Source organism: Coregonus clupeaformis, chromosome 9 (genome assembly GCF_020615455.1).
Source record: "Coregonus clupeaformis isolate EN_2021a chromosome 9, ASM2061545v1, whole genome shotgun sequence".
In the NCBI taxonomy this organism is placed as follows: Eukaryota; Metazoa; Chordata; class Actinopteri; order Salmoniformes; family Salmonidae; genus Coregonus; species Coregonus clupeaformis.
Genome location: NC_059200.1, coordinates 25,159,921 through 25,180,996, shown reverse-complemented (window position 1 = coordinate 25,180,996; position 21,076 = coordinate 25,159,921). Strand labels below are relative to the sequence as shown.

The 21,076-nt window shown below is 44.2% G+C and overlaps 1 protein-coding gene across 2 annotated transcripts in view; it reads left to right on the top strand.

The window, feature by feature from the left end:
- The first annotated feature begins 7,242 nt into the window (after positions 1-7,242).
- Positions 7,243-21,076, top strand: part of LOC121574167 (alpha-mannosidase 2) — a 55,557-nt gene continuing 41,723 nt past the window's right edge. For both annotated transcript variants that reach the window (XM_041886814.2, XM_041886815.2), the window contains exons 1-4: positions 7,243-8,356; positions 9,320-9,583; positions 11,583-11,727; positions 19,050-19,221. In XM_041886814.2, the coding sequence (XP_041742748.2) occupies positions 8,216-8,356; positions 9,320-9,583; positions 11,583-11,727; positions 19,050-19,221 (722 nt within the window). In that variant the 5' untranslated portion in view covers positions 7,243-8,215. The remainder of the gene's footprint in view (positions 8,357-9,319; positions 9,584-11,582; positions 11,728-19,049; positions 19,222-21,076) is intronic.

The following is a 21,076-nucleotide window of genomic DNA, read 5'->3' as shown; positions in this document are numbered from 1 at the left end:
ATTGATATAAAAACGGCAGCAACTGTAAGTGGTTGGTCCTTGTGTGTGTGTGCAGTGCCGCCTCTGCCAATATGCAGACCCCGTGGCCGGTAGGGGGCCCCCAACCACTTACTGTTGGGAGTTAGAATAGTAGAATACACAAGGTTGCAATTTCGAAATATGGTAGTGCATTAGCAGTTTTCCTCTTGTTATGTTAGTCACTCAATTAGCCCATGTCAGCTAACGTTTTATAGATCGCTAGGTAAGTTAGTCTAGCCAGCTTTCTAAACATTGTAGTAATCATGACTGAATTACTGACCGGGCAGAAAGGGCACGTGCCCAGGGGCCCTGACTGCCAGTGGGCCCCCAACCTCCAGGGGACACCCATTGATTTTGTTATTCACACAGATATCATATGAACATGGTATAAATCGAGGCAAAATGAGTAGAATTGCTGAAAATGTCAAATAAATTCTCTCCGCCGCCAAGAGAGAGGCCACTAAAATGTTTTGCTCGAGAGGTGGAGGGGGCAATCAAATCGCACTCAGGGTCCCCAAAAGACTAGAGGCTGCTCTGTGTGTGTGTGTGTGTGTGTGTGCATGTGTGCCTGTGTGTGTGTTTACATGTGCGCACGTCTGTGTGTGATCGACGCCCTGTCATTAACAATCTCTACATGGTCTGCTAGATTGTGCCAGCAGAGATGATCCTGTCCAGTCACACCAGGGAGCTGTGGTCTCATTGTGGACCCATTTAGCCCACACAAAATACAGTATCTCCCCCACTTACAGTGGGGAGAACAAGTATTTGATACACTGCCGATTTTGCAGGTTTTCCTGCTTACAAAGCATGTAGAGGTCTGTAATTTTTATCATAGGTACACTTCAACTGTGAGAGACGGAATCTAAAACAAAAATCCAGAAAATCACATTGTATGATTTTTAAGTAATGAATTTGCATTTTATTGCATGACATAAGTATTTGATACATCAGAAAAGCAGAACTTAATATTTGGTACAGAAACCTTTGTTGGCATTTACAGAGATCATACGTTTCCTGTAGGTCTTGACCAGGTTTGCACACACTGCAGCAGGGATTTTGGCCCACTCCTCCATACAGACCTTCTCCAGATCCTTCAGGTTTTGGGGCTGTCGCTGGGCAATACGGACTTTCAGCTACCTCCAAAGATTTTCTATTGGGTTCAGGTCTGGAGACTGGCTAGGCCACTCCAGGACCTTGAGATGCTTCTTACGGAGCCACTCCTTAGTTGCCCTGGCTGTGTGTTTCGGGTCGTGTCATGCTGGAAGACCCAGCCACAACCCATCTTCAATGCTCTTACTGAGGGAAGGAGGTTGTTGGCCAAGATCTCGCGATACATGGCCCCATCCATCCTCCCCTCAATACGGTGCAGTCGTCCTGTCCTCTTTGCAGAAAAGCATCCCCAAAGAATGATGTTTCCACCTCCATGCTTCACGGTTGGGATGGTGTTCTTGGGGTTGTACTCATCCTTCTTCTTCCTCCAAACACGGCGAGTGGAGTTTAGACCAAAAAGCTCTATTTTTGTCTCTTCAGACCACATGACCTTCTCCCATTCCTCCTCTGGATCATCCAGATGGTCATTGGCAAACTTCAGACGGGCCTGGACATGCGCTGGCTTGAGCAGGGGGACCTTGCGTGCGCTGCAGGATTTTAATCCATGACGGCGTAGTGTGTTACTAATGGTTTTCTTTGAGACTGTGGTCCCAGCTCTCTTCAGGTCATTGACCAGGTCCTGCCGTGTAATTCTGGGCTGATCCCTCACCTTCCTCATGATCATTGATGCCCCACGAGGTGAGATCTTGCATGGAGCCCCAGACCGAGGGTGATTGACCGTCATCTTGAACTTTTTTAATTTTCTAATAATTGCGCCAACAGTTGTTGCCTTCTCACCAAGCTGCTTGCCTATTGTCCTGTAGCCCATCCCAGTCTTGTGCAGGTCTACAATTTTATCCCTGATGTCCTTTCACAGCTCTCTGGTCTTGGCCATTGTGGAGAGTTGGAGTCTGTTTTATTGAGTGTGTGGACAGGTGTCTTTTATACAGGTAACGAGTTCAAACAGGTGCAGTTAATACAGGTAATGAGTGGAGAACAGGAGGGCTTCTTTAAGAAAAACTAACAGGTCTGTGAGAGCCGGAATTCTTACTGGTTGGTAGGTGATCAAATACTTATGTCATGCAATAAAATGCAAATTAATTACTTAAAAATCATACAATGTGATTTTCTGGATTTTTGTTTTAGATTCAGTCTCTCACAGTTGAAGTGTACCTACGATAAAAATTACAGACCTCTACATGCTTTGTAAGTAGGAAAACCTGCAAAATCGGCAGTGTATCAAATACTTGTTCTCCCCACTGTATGTAAAGGATTTCATTCACTGGTGTATTATGTAGACAATGGTTATGGTCAATTACTATGAAGTTATTTTACATTGTTTATTATGTGTCATGATGACATATATTGGTTGTTTGATGGGGATGTTGGTGCGGGCAACAAATAATGGTGAGAACGGCTATCTATCTAGTAGACAGCTAGGGTTTAGCTCTTCAACAGTCTGATGGCCTGGTGGTAGAAGCTGTGTAGTTGAGGACTTGGTGGGACTGTATATTCTGTAGGGTTAGGTTTTACTTAGCACTATGTGTTCTCTCCCAGTTGCTTGTAAGGGCACAGATGACAGACCGGTAGGATTCCAGTTGAGGTTGTTTAATGGCGCTGATTCACAGAGCAGTAACGGAACAGTACAGCACAGTGTATGGCTTGACAATTGTGTTAACCAAGAGTTTGTGTGGTTCTGAAAAGAGCTAAATTAAATACAATAGTAAATGGCAGGTATAGGCTTAATACAACCTCAAATTACATGAGCTATAAATAATATGGCTACAATAGGTTATCTGCTGCACAGGGCAATACAACCTAACAACATGGCTGTGACTTCACTAATGAATGATCAGAGGAGTGCATCTACACAGCACTACTGAGCAGCACCATCATCCTCACACAACAGCATGAACTTGAATGTCTGAAATGCCCTTTCCCACCTGGACAAGAGGAACACCTACATGAGAATGCTATTCATTGACTACAGCTCAGCATTCAACACCATAGTGCCCTCAAAGCTCATCACTAAGCTAAGGATCCTGGGACTAAACACCTCCCTCTGCAACTGGATCCTGGACTTCCTGACAGGCCGCCCCCAAGTGGTAAGGGTAGGTAACAACACATCTGCCACACTGATCCTCAACACGGGGGCCCCTCAGGGGTGCGTGCTCAGTCCCCTCCTGTACTCCCTGTTCACCCATGACTGCATGGCCAGGCACGACTCCAACACCATCATTAAGTTTGCCGACGACACAACAGTGGTAGGCCTGATCACCGACAACGATGAGACAGCCTATAGGGAGGAGGTCAGAGACCTGGCCGTGTGGTGCCAGGATAACAACCTCTCCCTCAACGTGACCAAGACAAAGGAGATGATTGTGGACTACAGGGGAAAAAAAGAGGACTGAGCACGCCCCCATTCTCATCGACGGGGCTGTAGTGGAACAGGTTGAGAGCTTCAAGTTCCTTGGTGTCCACATCACCAACGAACTATCATGGTCCAAACGCACCAAGACAGTCGTGAAGAGGGCACGACAAAGCCTATTCCCCCTCAGGAGACTGAAAAGATTTGGCATGGGTCCTCAGATCCTCAAAAAATTCTACAGCTGCACCATCGAGAGCATCCTGACTGGTTGCATCACCGCCTGGTATGGCAACTGCTTGGCCTCCGACCGCAAGGCACTACAGAGGGTAGTGCGTACGGCCCAATACATCACTGGGGCCAAGCTTCCTGCCATCCAGGACCTCTACACCAGGCGGTGTCAGAGGAAAGCCCTCAAAATTGTCAAAGATTCCAGCCACCCTAGTCATAGACTGTTCTCTCTGCTACCGCACGGCAAGCGGTACCGGAGTGCCAAGTCTAGGTCCGAAAGACTTCTCAACAGCTTCTACCCCCAAGCCATAAGACTCTTGAACAGCTAATCATGGCTACCCAGACTATTTGCACTGCCTCCCCACCCCATCCTTTTACGCTGCTGCTACTCTGTAAATTATTTATGCATAGTCACTTTAACTCTGCCCACATGTACATATTACTTCAACTACCTCAACTAGCCGGTGCCCCCGCACATTGACTCTGCACCGATACCCCCCTGTATATAGCCTCCCTACTGTTATTTTATTTTACTTCTGCTCTTTTTTTCTCAACACTTTTTTTGTTGTTGTTTTATTTTTACTTTTTTGTTAAAAATAAATGCACTGTTGGTTAAGGGCTGTAAGTAAGCCTTTCACTGTAGTGTCTGCACCTGTTGTATTCGGCGCATGTGGCCAATACAATTTGATTTGATTTGATTTGATAATGCATCCACAAGGCTCATTGCTAACAAAATACCCACATAATCTATACAGTATACATCCATATAACAGCATATAAAACTAGACACTGAAAGGCTAAATGTCTGAAATGAGATGACAAAAAACAGGGTTAGCAAGCTTACAGTTGCTAGCTTGGTGTAAAAACGCTAATTAGCATAACAAAGGAGTGCGTCCACAACACATGAATTGTAAGAAATATTAACTCACATTTCTGAAGGATGCACACTGGCCTTGGCTAAAACAAAGAATGCTAACTAAAGGTAATCACAGGAGATGGCTGGAACTTATCACGGCTTCTCTAGTTAATTATTTCTCCTCAGAGATCGCCCAGCATGCTCTGCTCCACATCACCGGTGGGCGGAGCTACAGCTCTCCTATGATGAACTAATATTTACTGTCAATAGTCTTTTGTACAGCCGCCCCAAATTGCGACGTCAATTATCACCTGAGAAAGGCTAAGGGCTCTTGGGAGGAGTTACGGCAGGCGTACTGTCGTCGTCTTCTCTGTCCGGGAGAGCTGGGAGGATTACCAACCAGGCAACAGGATGGGTGTATGCTCTGTCCTTGATCTTGACCTCGGCAGACCTCACATGACCATCTGCGCTTGGGTGAACTTTAATGACACGTCCGATGGGCCAGAGGGCTCTCGGAAGCTGGGGGTCCACCAACATAACCACAATATCCCTTTTGAGGACGGCAGGGATGGAATGCCACTTCTGGAGAGCTTGCAGGCTGGGTAGGTAGTTCCTGATGTAGCTGGACCAGAATGATCCGTCAGGATCTGGCAGTGTCTTCATCAACGTCTGCTGAGGTGCTCAGTCTCCGGATACACCACTTGCGGCAGGGATACGTCTGGCCGCCCCATCAACAGGAGGTTAGGGGTCACAGGGTCCTAGTCTGTGATACTGGAGGTCACGTAGCCCAAGGGCTTCGAATTCAGGATACCCTCCACTTCAATGAGTACAGTTCTGAGCACTTCTTCGGTCAATGACTGGGCACCCACTGTAGTGTAGAGGGCAGTCTTAACGGAGCGAATCTCTCTCTCCCAAACTCCTCCGAAGTGCGGTGTTGCAGGGGGGTTGAAGCGAAAGGCAATCTTCTGTTTTGCAAGCTGCTCTTGCAGGTTGGGAGACAAATTAGCGAAGGCCTCGCGCAGCTCCTTCTCGCCTCCCCGGAAGTTCATTCCCTGGTCAGAGAACAGCTCAGCCGGCGTCCCTCGGCAGGCGATGAATATTCTAAGGGCCATCAGAAAGGAGTCGGCATCAATGTTGGTCAGGAGGTCCAAGTACACACCCCTCGTAGTGAGACCCTTGAAGATTATCCCCCATCTCTTCTCGACGCGCCGCCCCAGTTTGACCTGGAAGGGCCCGAAGCAGTCCATGCCCGTGGAGTGGAAGGCTGGCTTGAAGAGGCGCAGGTGTGCAGCTGGCAGGTCAGCCATCTTGGGGACAGCAGGTCTAGATTTCAATCTACGGCATTCTGTGCAGTTGTGCTGGAAGCGACGGATGGCTTCCCGCCCGCGGAGGATCCAAAGGGTGCGGCGGATCTCTGAAAACACCCTCTCAGGGCCAGGATGGCACAGACGGTTGTCGTAATCTTGGATCAGGAGTCCAGTGGATGGATGACCAGGATCGAGGACGATGGGATGAACTGTAGCATGTTCTAGATTTCGGCACGACGTAGTCTACCACCAACTCGGATGAGCTCTCCGGACTCGTCAAGCTCAGGTGACAAAGTAAGTAGGCGACTGCTGGAACCAACAAACATACAAAATGTAAATACAGGACTAAGATCGAATCCTACTATACCGGCCCTGACGCTCGTCGGATGTTATTAAGTTGAGACCCCAACTGAGCTCCTACATAAAAAAATTATAATAATTATAATAGTTTTTTTTGGGGGGGGGCCCCTAATCCATCGCTTATGTCTCTTATGCCTAGAACCGGCCCTGCTCACCAGGCTAAAGAGGCTTCATAGAAATTGGTTCCTAAATCAGCTTGAGTTCCAAGCAAGGGATGGGGATCTTTGAAGCTTGCTCCACCAGAGAAAATATTGGGAAAAAAAATTAACATTGAAGAACATTTACTCTGCAGCAAGATAATGATTAATGAAGCAGATCTTTAAACGAGTAAATGAATTCTGCCAAATGTAGATGAGTTGACCTTGATAATACAATTACAAAAGTTGATCAAAACAAGTATTTATTATTATTATTATTATTACTATATTAAGCCTAATTGTCACGACTTCCGCCGAGGCTGCCCCCCTCCTGGTTCGGGCAGGCTTCGGCGTTCGTCGTCACCGGAGTACTAGCTACTGCCGATCCCATTCTCATCACTCCACTTGTCATGTCTTGTCAATCACACACACCTGGTGCTCAGTCCCCTTATTAGTATGTGTATAAGTGTTCCCTCTGTTCCCCTTCTCTTTGTGAGTGATTGTTTGTTGTGAGAGTGTGTAGCGTGGTTGAGCTACTATTCTTAGTGTTTATGCCAAGGTGGATGTTTTCCCTTGTTAGTTTCGTTTTGACGCTAGGAGCGTTTGATTTATGTAAACGGAATAAACTCTGGACTTCGGTATTTTACCTCCTGCGCCTAACTCCTTCCTTCACACCTCGTCACACTAATAGACAATAAACAGATGATAATTCACTCTCCGAACTAACCCATTCATTTATATATATTTTTTGCCTGTTAGATTTTATACAAATTATGGCATATTTCTCGTCACCAAATGATGTCAGAGGAGGCGTATACAAGTTTCTGTGCTTCCATCCATACCCCACTACTATTGACTGTGGCCTGGAGAAAGAAGGGGAGACGCTTCTCAATTGTGAGATTACATTCACAAAGGAAACTGGTAACGCTAAGAAAATATTAATTGCGCGTTCGCTTCTCTCAATCCATAAATGCTGACTTAAATTTGTGGCGTTTTCAACTTGTTTGCCTCTAATATTATAATCATGAGGGAGTAAGGAATTAACATTTGACGGTACATGGAGCTTGTTCATTTCCACAAACGCTTCTGACTTTTCCAATGAAATGGCGTCACATCTGGAACACTTTCTCTCTTTTTGAATTCCAAATGTTGAAAATACGAACGAGATCAGGTAGTAAAGCTGGCACTTGGAGAGCCTTTAAACATCAGGAGCGGGTGCTGAACATGTCCATGCAGCTGTTTTCACACAGTCTCTAAATGAGTGCTTTCTGGAGTTAATGGCCAAGTTTTCGCAACACCAATGAATGATTGGAGTGGAGACGAATGTCTGGAAGATGCAATAGCTGAATAGGATAGGAACTAGGAAGGGCAATGAATGCAAAAATATGGAATTGGAAACGTTCCTTACGCATTGTGCGCTGGACTAAAAACGCATCCACGACTTTACCTGTGCGTCCCAAATGAAAAAAGTTGTGAGTCGGTAGGCGGCGCACGTTCATACCTATGCTTTTCACTTCCTTACTTAATTTTAACAGAAGACAAATGCTGGAAGAAGACGGGGTCGTCGGCACTGGCCAACACGATCTGCTGAATCACAACTCTTTCAGTCTGTGGTTCCAGCCATGATTCAGGCTACCTTTCGGTTCCAGACCCAGCTTTTTAAAGCTGATTGTTCATAGAAGGAGTGAATGTGGACAATTATGTTAGTTCCGTGGCAACACACTAAAGAAGAATTTGTAACTATATTTTTTTGGAATAGCATGAGATTTTTCTGATCCTCACCACAGAGTCAAGATATCGACCATTCCCTGAGGGTGATCTACATAACTATAGGTTAAATCGATCGTAAATAATGATGAAGATAAGTCGGCAATTCACTGTTTATGGAAGTGCCATATTCTGTGTTGTCATCTTCTCATTGTACCTGATGCTGGATCACCTGCAATTAGACCATACCAAAAGTCCAAACAATGGTGGGGATAGATTGCAAAATGTAAGTTTTTCATTTCGTTGGCTGTTTGGTTCAGATAGGCTACTTATTTTCTCACTTTTTGCAGTCTAGATCAGACATGCATGTGTAATATCGTAGCGTATAACTTGAGTGGAACGTTGTTTTTACATGGTTGCACAAATATTAATGACTTTGTAAAGTAGCCCATTTCCTCAATATCCTATGTTGTGTAGCTAACCACATAGAGAACTGGCTGCTGTAGGCTTACTAATTAGCATACAATGTTTTAACGTTACAATGTAGGCCTATTCAACGTTCCAGACAATGTAAACACATTTTCAACTGTAGCCTGTACAGTAGGCGACATACCGTCTTTGTGTTACATGATAGAGTTATCGTCTTGCAACAGACATGGTTCCAATGAACATAATTGTGTATGACTTCCTGAAAACTCCAGTGTTCATTTGCACATTGAGATCTAGATCGTGGGCAGGGTTGTATGTTGCATAATTCCATTCCGGAATGAGTGAAAACTAGTCTTCCTAAGCAGACAGGTAGCCTCCCACAATGTTAACAATGTTCCAGCACACACCTATATTATTATACACCTATTATTCATCCAGTTCTGTTGCCCAAGGTCTGGGATTTCCGAGACTAAGTGGAAACTGGTCAAAGTGGTCATGTTTGTGCAACAAGAAGGTGACTGACCTCTTGTTTTCTATATATTCGTCATTTCCACATCTTTTCCTTGAGGTCTTAAAAATTAACCCTAAATGCATTGACACTTTGGATTTGTCACCATGGATGACATAGGTCCTCATTTTGGTAACACTACAATACGGTTACTTTTATAAAGGGTTTACAGCTAGTTTATTGACAGTCAATTAACATATTAATAGACTCATTATAACTAATTTATAAATATTTATTGCATAATTATATGCATACTATATTGTATAAAGCCAGTAAATGTGTTCTCCTCCGTCCCTGCTTCTCCTTCATCAGGGCCAGTTGTCCATCCTCCAGGATAAGATTGACAGCTTGGAGAGACTACTGTCAGAGAACAATGAGATCATAGCCAACATCAGGGACTCTGTGATCAACCTGAAGGAGTCGGTCAAGGATGGCCGAGGGGGTCCTGACGGCGGGAACATGAGCCAAGGGCCCTACCTAGAACTTCTGGCTTCGCCTTCACTGGTCCTCCATATTGACTCCCAAGACTGTCAGTTTGCAGCAAGGGAGTTCTCCAAGCCAGCAGATGCAGTGCAGGTAAGAGTTTTATAAGGTGGATACAATGAGAAACAAACAGTTCAGGTATTTGTGTAGCGACATTGTTGTAGGATTGAACTACGATCCGATCTGTTCAACATACTCCAGGGAAAGTTTGAAGTGAACAAACCTCCATGCACAAAGTTAACAGCCAGTGTTTATTTTTATTTAACTCTGAATTTCACCTCTTTTAATAAGCTACATCATTATACAAAGAGACACCATCATGACCTCATTACCATGATGCCAACCTTCCATGCTGAATTGCTCCTAGTGTGAAATATGAAGCCTTGTAATAGCCATAGGGAAGATACTTATTACAATGTGTCGTGGTTATGGTGTTGAAATGAAGGACAAATGTAAAAACCATTACACTACCATTATACTATGTACCATGAATATGTTATTGAATATTTTTCAAATTAATATCATGAGCACACAGAACGCGTAATGCATTAGTATACAGCTGGAATTAATTCAAAAAGGTGTAATCTGAATGGGTTTTGGTTATATTATCTGGTCTGGTTGGACTATCCTTTTCCTTTCCAGTTGTCCATCAAGTCAGGTGAGATATTGAATGCCAGCTCATCAGAAATGTATCTGGTTGTATATGTTGGAAATGTAAAAGGATGAGACTGCGGTTTGACTTGAAAGACCGGTTTCTTTAGATAGAGTTAATACCTTTTAGGTACAGTTAAGTCACTCTATATGCAAGAATGTTACGGATCGAAAAGAAACCTATCACTCCTGTGCTTAAATATACAGAATGAGACAGCCTCCCAGCCACAATATGTCTGTATATACAGCAGGGATCATCAACTAGATTCAGCCGCGGGCCGATTTTTTAATGAGCGGCTGGTCGGGGGGCCGGAACAAAATTACAAATAATTTGTATACTGCAAATTGACCGCAAGAGCCCAAACAGATATAATGTTTGACTAAAACATAATCATTTCAAACCTTGCTTACATTTGTGTACGATCACGTGTCTCTCTATGTGTGGGAATACTTGGGAACAGATTTCGTTAATTAAACTCACTTGGAGCTGATTTCCTGGTGTTTTTACAGTCTTTTATGTCCAACAATGAAAATTCCCCAAAAGAATAATACAAAATATATATACTTTTTTTGTTGCTCCGAAGACTTGGGGGGACAAATAAAACCATCCGCGGGCCGCTAGTTGGGGAACCCTGATATACAGTATATCTCATCATATTTGTTCTTGACACCAATATTGATAACAAGCTCATTTCTATGATTTATATTCCTTTTATTAAAATCATGGCTTTAGTCAGTGGCTTTTGTACCATAGAGCAGACATTCTGTCATCTTGTCCTCTCTGTATCACATTCCATTCAGTCCATCATTTTATTTGGCCAATAGACAAAGAGAGATATTTAAGTTGGCGTGAGTCCCAAAGAAACCCCCAAGCGGTCTCGATTTGTGTTAGAAGTTCCATCTCTCATTTGCATTCTTCTGACCTGCTGATATGACTGTTATCCTACACAGAATTCCAGGAACAGATGCACTGCTTTCTTTCTTGTTTTCTTTATTTTCTCTGTGGTGGATTAGACACTTTAACCGCCACTGTGACTTAAAGTAAACACAAAACTGAATCGGAACCAAATACATGAAACTTCCGTAAACAGTTCTAGAGTACATAGCCTAATAAAGTGAGGCTTTGCTGCAAACCATACATTTTAGTCATTTAGCAGACGCTCTTATCCAGAGCGACATACAGTCGTGAGTGCATCCATTTTTCATACTGGTCCCCCGTGGGAATTGAACCCACAACCTTGGCATTGCAAGTGCCTTGCTCTACCAACTAAGCCACGCATTGCCCCCGTAGTGTCACAGTGTAATGTGCAATACTCTTAATACTCCTAATAATACATTGTTGACAATAAAGAGGTTAGATATACTTCAGTGTATGTTAGTCTTCTTCATGGTACCTCAAGAATATCCCACTCATTGTTTTTTGTTGTTGTTTATTTTTCAGTTGCTAGATGTGTATGACCTCCTGACCTTTGACAACGCTGATGGGGGAGTGTGGAAACAAGGCTTTGATATCACCTACCAGGAGAATGAATGGGACAGTGAGCCACTACAAGTATTTGTTGTGCCCCACTCACACAATGATCCTGGTAAGCAGTGCACTACTTCTGAGCATTAAAGGGACGTTACACTCGTAAATCAGGTTGTAGTTCTTCACAATCGAATGCGTGGGACATGGATTTACACAAGACTACTTTAGAGGTTTGAAAACAATTTTGCAATGTTTATTTTGGAGTGTATTGTCCCTTTAAAGCTAACCTGGAAACACTGGACATTCTTCTGTGACTTCTTCAATGCTTTGTTTTCTCTACTTAATGCAGTCACACCTTGTGCAGACAGGAAGCAAAGCGTAGGCCGCTCCACAGCAGAGTCAGGATTCAAATTTCGCTCCTTCCTGGGTTAATTGTGTTTCATAGTCTGTCAAGGGAACAAGCATTATACCACAGTACACAACATAAAGACAAGCATTATAGACGGGTTAGCTGACAACGTCACGAAAACGATGCACGCGCTTCAATGGGGCAGAAGGCCGTGTGTTGTTATGATTCTGGATGGCCAGATAGCTAGCAACAATGACAAGAAACTGCCATGTGGGGAATCGTAGGTTGCTCATTTCAGCTAATTGTATCTTGTTCTTGATACCATGTCTTGTTTTGAGGGGTTTTGATTGACATTTATGCTAATATGGCTACAATTCGCTAGCTAGCTAACCAACAAATTAGATGATGTATTTGAGAGACAACAAGTGCTCATTGTGCAAATGTATTTATGTTTTCAATAAATATTGGAGACAAAATATAGTTTACATGTTGTCAACAATCTAAGCCAACCCAGTCTGTTTTGCCCCATAGTTGCGCACATGTCTGTTTTGTTGCTAAACAACCAACCTGTCTATACCACATTATAAACTCGGGGGTTCGAGCCCTGAATGCTAATTCGCTGACAGTCCCCTGTACCTCAATTGGTAGAGCATGGCACTTGCAACGCCAGGGTTGTGGGTTCGTTTCCCAAGGGGGGCCAGTATGAAAAATGTATGCACTCACTAACTGTAAGTTGCTCTGGATAAGAGCGTCTGCTAAATGCCTAAAATGTAAATGTGGTATATCAAATCAAATGTTATTTGTCACATGCACGTGTTTAGCAGATGTTATTGCGGCTGTAGCGAAAATGCATGCGCTTCTAGCTCCGACAGTGCAGTAATATCTAACAAGTAATATCTAACAATTTCACAACATATAACCAATACACACAAATCTAAGTAAGGAATGGAATTTAAGAATATACACTACCCTTCATAAGTTTGGGGTCACTTAGAAATGTCCTTGTTTTCGAAAGAAAAGCATTTTTTTGGTCCATTAAAATAACATCAAATTGATCAGAAATACAGTGTAGACATTGTTAATGTTATAAATGGCTATTGTAGCTGGAAATGGCAGATTTTTAACACAATATCTACATAGGTGTACAGAGGCCCATTATCAGCAACCATCAGTCCTGTATTCCAATGGCACGTTGTGTTTTCTAATCCAAGTTTATAATTTGAAAAGGCCAATTGATCATTAGAAAACCCTTTTGCAACTATGTTAGCACAGCTGAAAACTGTTATGCTGATTTAAAGAAGCAATAAAAAGGCCTTCTTGAGACTAGTTGAGTATCTAGAGCGTCAGCAATTGTGGGTTCGATTACAGGCTCAAAATGGCCAGAAACAAATAACTTTCTTCTGAAACTTGTCAGTCTATTCTTGTTCTAAGAAATGAAGGCTATTCCATGCGAGAAATTGCCAAGAAACTGAAGATCTCGTACAACGCTGTGTACTACTCCCTTCACAGAACAGCGCAAACTGGCTCTAACCAGAATAGAAAGAGGAGTGGGAGGCCCCGGTGCACAACTGAGCAAGAGGACAAATACATTAGAGTGTCTAGTTTGAGAAACAGACGCCTCACAGGTCCTCAACTGGCAGCTTCATTAAATAGTACCCGCAAAACACCAGTCTCAACGTCAACAGTGAAGAGGCGACTCTGGGATGCTGACCTTCTAGGCAGAGTTACAAAGAAAAAGCCATATCTCAGACTGGCCAATAAAAAGAAAATATTAAGATGGGCAGTCTGAGATTCTAATGATCAATTAGCCTTTTAAAATGATAAACTTGGATTAGCAAACACAACGTGCCATTGGAACACAGGACTGATGGTTGCTGATAATGGGCCTCTGTACGCCTATGTAGATATTCCATTAAAAATCAGCTGTTTCCAGCTACAATAGCCATTTACAACATTAACAATGTCTACACTGTATTTCTGATCAATTTGATGTTATTTTAATGGACAAAAAAATTGCTTTTCTTTCAAAAACAAGGACATTTCTAAGTGACCCCAAACTTTTGAATGGTAGCGATATATATATATATATATATATATATATATATATATATATATATATATATATATATATATATATATATATATATATATATATATAAGCAATGACAGAGCGGCATGGACTAAGATACAGTAGAATATTATAGAATACAGTATATACATATGAGATGAGTAATGCAAGATATGTAAACATTATTAAAGTGACTAGTGTTCCATTTCAAGTGGCCAGTGATTTATATAGGCAGCAGCAGCCTCTAATGTGCTAGTGATGGTTATTTAACAGTCTGATGGCCTTGAGATAGAAGCTGTTTTTCATTCTCTCGGTCCCAGCTTTGATGCACATGTACTGACCTCACCTTCTGGATGACAGCGGGGTGAACAGGCAGTGGCTCGGGTGGTTGATGTCCTTGATGATCTTTTTGGCCTTCCTGTGACATCGGGTGCTGTAGGTGTCCTTGAGGGCGGGAGTTTGCCCCTGGTAATGCGTTCAGCAGACCACACCACCCTTTGGAGAGCCCTGCCGTTGCGGGCGGTGCAGTTGCCGTACCAGGCGGTGATACAGCCCGACAGGATGCTCTCAATTGTGCATCTGTAAAAGTTTGTGAGGGTTTTAGGTGCCAAGACAAATTTCTTCAGCCTCCTGAGGTTGAAGAGGCTCTGTTGTGCCTTCTTCACCACACTGTCTGCGTGGGTGGACCATTTCAGTTTGTCAGTGATGTGTATGCCAAGGATCTTGAAGCTTTCCACCTTCTCCACTGCGGTCCCATCGATGTGGATAGGGGGGTGCACCCTCTGCTGTTTCCTGAAGTCCACAATCATCTCCTTCGTGTTGTTGGCGTTGAGTGAGAGGTTATTTTCCTGGCACCACACTCCCAGAGCCCTCACCTCCTCCCTGTAGGCTGTCTCGTCATTGTTGGTAATCAAGCCTACTACTGTTGTGTCGTCTGCAAACTTGATGATTGAGTTGGAGGGCGTGCTTGGCCACGCAGTCATGGGTGAACTGGGAATACAGGGGGGGGGGGGCTGAGCACACATGCTTGTGGGGCCCCAGTGTTGAGAATCAGCGAAGTGGAGATGTTGTTTCCTACCTTCACCACCTGGGGGCGGCCCGTCAGGAAGTCCAGGATCCAGTTGCACAGGGCGGGGTTCAGACCCAGGGCCTCAAGCTTAATGATGAGCTTGGAGGGTACTATGGTGTTGAATGCTGAGCTATAGTCAATGAACAGCATTCTTACATAGGTATTCCTCTTGTCCAGATGGGATAGGGCGGTATGCAGTGTGATGGCTATTGCATCGTCTGTGGATCTATTGAGGCGGTAAGCAAATTGAAGTGGGTCTAGGATGACAGGTAAGGTGGAGGTGATATGATCCTTAACTAGCCTCTCAAAGCACTTCATGATGACAGAGGTGAGTGCTACGGGGCGATAGTAATTTAGTTCAGTTACTTTTGCTTTCTTGGGTACAGGAACAATGGTGGCCATCTTGAAGCATGTGGGGACAGCAGACTGGATAGGGAGAGATTGAATATGTCCGTAAACACACCAGCCAGCTGGTCTGCGCATGCTCTGAGGATGCGGCAAGGGATGCCGTCTGGGCCGGCAGCCTTGCGGGTTTTAACATGCAGTGACCGTACATACATACCCCAACCAGAAGCCATGGATTACAGGCAACATCCGCACTGAGCTAAAGGGTAGAGCTGCCGCTTTCAAGGAGCGGGACTCTAACCCGGACGCTTATAAGAAATCCCGCTATGCCCTCCGACGAACCATCAAACAGGCAAAGAGTCAATACAGGACTAAGATTGAATCGTACTACACCGGCTCTGACGCTCGTCGGATGTGGCAGGGCTTGAAAACTATTACAGACTACAAAGGGAAGCACAGACGCGAGCTGCCCAGTGACACAAGCCTACCAGACGAGCTAAACCACTTCTATGCTCGCTTCGAGGCAAGCAACACTGAAGCATGCATGAGAGCACCAGCTGTTCCGGATGACTATGTGATCACGCTCTCCGTAGCCGATGTGAGTAAGACTTTTAAGCAGGTCAACATTCACAAGGCCGCAGGGCCAGACGGATTACCAGGATGTGTACTCCGAGCATGTGCTGACCAACTGGCAAGTGTCTTCACCGACATTTTCAACATGTCCCTGACTGAGTCTGTAATACCAACATGTTTCAAGCAGACCACCATAGTCCCCGTGCCCAAGGACAATAAGATAACCTGCCTAAATGTCTACCGACCCGTAGCACTGACGTCTGTAGCCATGAAGTGCTTTGAAAGGCTGGTCATCAACACCATTATCCCAGATTCCCTAGACCCACTCCAATTTGCATACCGCCCCAACAGATCCACAGATGATGCAATCTCTATTGCACTCCACACTTCCCTTTCCCACATGGACAAGAGGAACACCTACGTGAGAATGCTATTCATTGACTACAGCTCAGCGTTCAACACCATAGTGCCCTCAAAGCTCATCACTAAGCTAAGGATCCTGGGACTAAACACCTCCCTCTGCAACTGGATCCTGGACTTCCTGACGGGCCGCCCTCAGGTGGTAAGGGTAGGTAACAACACATCTGCCACGCTGATCCTCAACACAGGGGCCCCTCAGGGGTGCGTGCTCAGTCCCCTCCTGTACTCCCTGTTCACCCATGACTGCATGGCTAGGCACGACTCCAACACCATCATTAAGTTTGCTGACGACACAACAGTGGTAGGCCTGATCACCAACAACGATGAGACAGCCTATAGGGAGGAGGTCAGAGACCTGGCCGTGTGGTGCCAGGATAACAACCTCTCCCTCAATGTGACCAAGACAAAGGAGATGATTGTGGACTACAGGGGAAAAAAAGAGGACTGAGCACGCCCCCATTCTCATCGACGGGGCTGTAGTGGAACAGGTTGAGAGCTTCAAGTTCCTTGGTGTCCACATCACCAACGAACTATCATGGTCCAAACACACCAAGACAGTCGTGAAGAGGGCACAACAAAGCCTATTCCCCCTCAGGAGACTGAAAAGATTTGGCATGGGTCTCAGATCCTCAAAAAGTTCTACAGCTGAACCATCGAGAGCATCCTGACTGGTTGCATCACCGCCTGGTATGGCAACTGCTTGGCCTCCGACCGCAAGGCACTACAGAGGGTAGTGCGTATGGCCCAGTACATCACTGGGGCCAAGCTTCCTGCCATCCAGGACCTCTATACCAGGCGGTGTCAGAGGAAGGCCCTCAAAATTGTCAAAGACTCCAGCCACCCTAGTCATAGACTGTTCTCTCTGCTACCGCACGGCAAGCGGTACCGGAGCGCCAAGTCTAGGTCCAAAAGGCTTCTCAACAGCTTCTACCCCCAAGCCATAAGACTCCTGAACAACTAATCATGGCTACCCGGACTATTTGCACCCCCACCCCATCTTTTTATGCTGCTGCTACTCTGTTAATTATTTATGCATAGTCACTTTAACTCTACCCACATGTACATATTACCTCAACTACCTCAACTAGCTGGTGCCCCCGCACATTGACTCTGCACCGGTACCCCCCTGTATATAGCCTCCCTACTGTCATTTTATTTTACTTCTGCTCTTTTTTTCTCAACACTTTTTTGTTGTTGTTGTTTTATTTTACTTTTTTAGTAAGAAAAAAATGCATTGTTGGTTAAGGGCTGTAAGTAAGCATTTCACGGTAATGTTGTATTCGGTGCATGTGGCAAATAAATGTGATTTTATTTGAAATGTCTTACTCATGTCGACCACGGAGAAGGAGAGCCCACAGTCCTTGGTAGTGGGCCGCATCGGTGGCACTGTGTTATCCTCAAAGCGGGCGAAGAAGGTGTTTAGCTTGTCTGGAAGCGAGACGTCGGTGGCTGATTTTCCTTTTGTAGTCCGTGATTGTCTGTAGACCCTGCCACATATGTCTCGTGTCTGAGCTGTTGAATTGTGACTCGGAGTGAGTAGCTACACTGTTTGTATTCTGCCATATTCCCAGTCACCTTGCCATGGTTAAATGCGGTGGTTCGCGCTTTCAGTTGGAGGCGCGCTTGGCCACGTTGCGTCGTGCCTATGAACAGCCCTTAGCCGTGGTATATTGGCCATATACCACATACCACACCCCCTCGGGCCTTATTGCTAGTATACAACATGAAGATGTGTGTGGGGTGGCACCACTACTGTAACAATGGAGGAAGAGCCCTATCCTATCGGTTTTGACCATCAGTGTGACCTCTCATTATAAAAACGCTCTTTCTGCTCTCTTTCTTTCAAATGGCCTGATATTTATTGACAAAATGTCATAGAGCAATTGATGAAAGTCTTGTCCTGTTACCAGTAGAAAATATATATATCAGAAAAATAAAACAATTGATCAGACTCATAAGAAGCCTGTTTCTATAAATTTCCTCAATAGTATATTTTGCACAGAAACACAGCATTTAAATGCTGTATTGCAGTGTGACTAAAAGGCGTAGTCCCTCACTAGAAATTCTAGGGACTAAGGCGTTAGTGTAGGCAATAAGAGTAATCAGTACTGATGGTTCTGGGCGTTTGTCACATCACGTGTAAGCACAGTAGTAGCATCTGCAGCCTGGTAACAGCCAAGGCCAGTGTATTCTCTGTGCCTGAGATTGGGTAATTCTTCAGTAACCCAAGCTGGGTTTCTGGTTTAACTGGGCAGGTTCTCCCTTAGAGTTGTATACAGTAGCTAATGACAATACTCACGCCCTTGCACAGTTTAAAAGCACTCATGCCTGTGTGCCTTCTACTGAATCATTTATCCTATTTTATCTTGCAGTGGAAAGAACAATGCGATGTTCAGACTTTTTTGAATGCATTGATTTTCATTGGAAATATGATGACATTATGTTGTGAAATCAATGGATGTGGCATATTGATTGAACCACATGTTCTGCTCATTCACCTGATGATGATGGCTTTATTGACTCAGTTTATTGACTCTATGGCAGACAGACAGACAGTCTACAGTTGTAATGAATGCTCTACCACTTTGTCATATTTGTCCATTTGTACGTTCTCAGGATGGCTGAAGACGTTTGACGACTACTACCGAGACCAGACCCAGCACATCCTGAACAACATGGTGGTGAAACTCCACGAGGACAGCCGCAGGAAAATGATCTGGTCCGAGATCTCCTACTTCTCCAAGTGGTGGGACAACATCGACGACCAGAAGAGAGATGCTGTCAAGAGGTAGTCTGTCTGTCTGTCTCTGTCATTCTAGCTTCAAGGTGATACTGAAATGAATATGAGCAGCAAATCACTTATGGATTATGTTATTGTATTGTTGATATAGTTTGGCTGCTGTAATGTGGAATCTAATTCCTCAGTGGATTTGCAATAAGATTCCGAAGCTCCTTTGTTATTCCCATTTGAATTAAAACAAGGTCATAACCTTGCTTAGGGCTAGCGGTTTTATAGGGTTTATAAACAATGTAATTAAATTAGAAGTGACCCACTTTGCAAAAACTGGTCGAATCAACGTTGTTTCCACGTCATTTCAACCCCAAAATTCTATGTGATAACTAGGGTTGGGTGGTATCCAGATTTTCATACCGTCATACCGTTTCTGTACCATACCGGGGTATACGGTATTACTGGAAGTGCACACAAGATTTTTTGATGCACAAAACAATTTAGGCAACAGGGATCTTGATCCAGGAGGGGATTGAATGTCTCTGCTGTAACCAAGAAGCTTGATCTTGACATCTAGACACTTAGCCAGCAAGTTAGCAAACCAAATGCATAGCTGGAGCCCTGAGCCGGATATTATTTATTTGACACATCTTAGATTTCTTACAGTTATACTTAACTTACACTGAGTGTACAAAACATTAGGAACACCTTCCTAATATTGAGTTGCTCCCTTTTTGCCCTCAGAACAGCCTCAATTCATCAGGGCATGGACTACAAGGTGTCAAAAGCATTCCACAGGGATGCTGGCTCCTGTTGACCCCAATGCTTCCCACAGTTTTGTCAAGTTGGATGGTTGTCATTTGGGTAGTGGACCATTATTGATACATAGGAAACTTGAGCGTGAAAAACCCAGCAGCGTTGCAGTTCTTGACACACTCAAACTGTTCAAAGGCACTTAAATCTTCTAAATGGCACACATACACAATCCAGGTCTCAATTGTCTCAAAGCTTTAAAATCCTTATTTAACCTGTCCCCTCCCCTTCATCTACACTGATTTAAGTGGATTTAACAGGTGACATCAATAAGGGATCATAGCTTTCACCTGGATTCACCTGGTCAGTCTATGTCATGGAAAGAGCAGGTGTTCCTAATATTTTGTACACTCCGTGTATAGTTATAAGAAGTGGCATAGCATGCAGCCCTGCAGCCGCGGCGAGGCAAAATACCCCGGTATACGGTATAAACGGTATATCGCCCAAGTCTAGTGATGGCGTTGAATGAACGTGGAAAACTGATTGGATTTGAAAAAAGTAATCAACGTCAGGGCATTTCCAATTTTTTTCACCCACCTTTTAACCTAAATCCAATGACATGGTTATATTTTTTGTTGATTTCACGTTAGTTGACAACTCAACCAAATCTAAATCAAAACTAGATGTTGAACTGACATCTGTGCCAAGTGGGGAAGATGTAGATAAATTAAATCAACAACACCACAACGTAAAACGGTTGTTATATGTCCAGGTAAATCAATGGGCGCATCCCAGTTTACAGTACAACGATTCTTTACTCTGCCTGGTAACAGGAGTAAATTGGTTTAAATTGCCTTAACCAGCCAAACTGACTCCAAATGGTCTTGAGGTCATCAAATAAATGTTGTTTGTGAGAGGCACATAGGTTAACACATGTTCTCTCTCACTCTGCCTCACTCTTTGTCCCCTTGGGGATGTAATGGTTGTCAGTCAGGGGTTTCTCTGGAAGTGACATGGAGGGGGATTCAGAGGGTTCTCCACTTACATTTACATTTACGTCATTTAGCAGACGCTCTTATCCAGAGCGACTTACAAATTGGTGCATTCACCTTATAGCCAGTGGTCCTCTGTAGCTCAGCTGGTAGAGCACGGCGCTTGT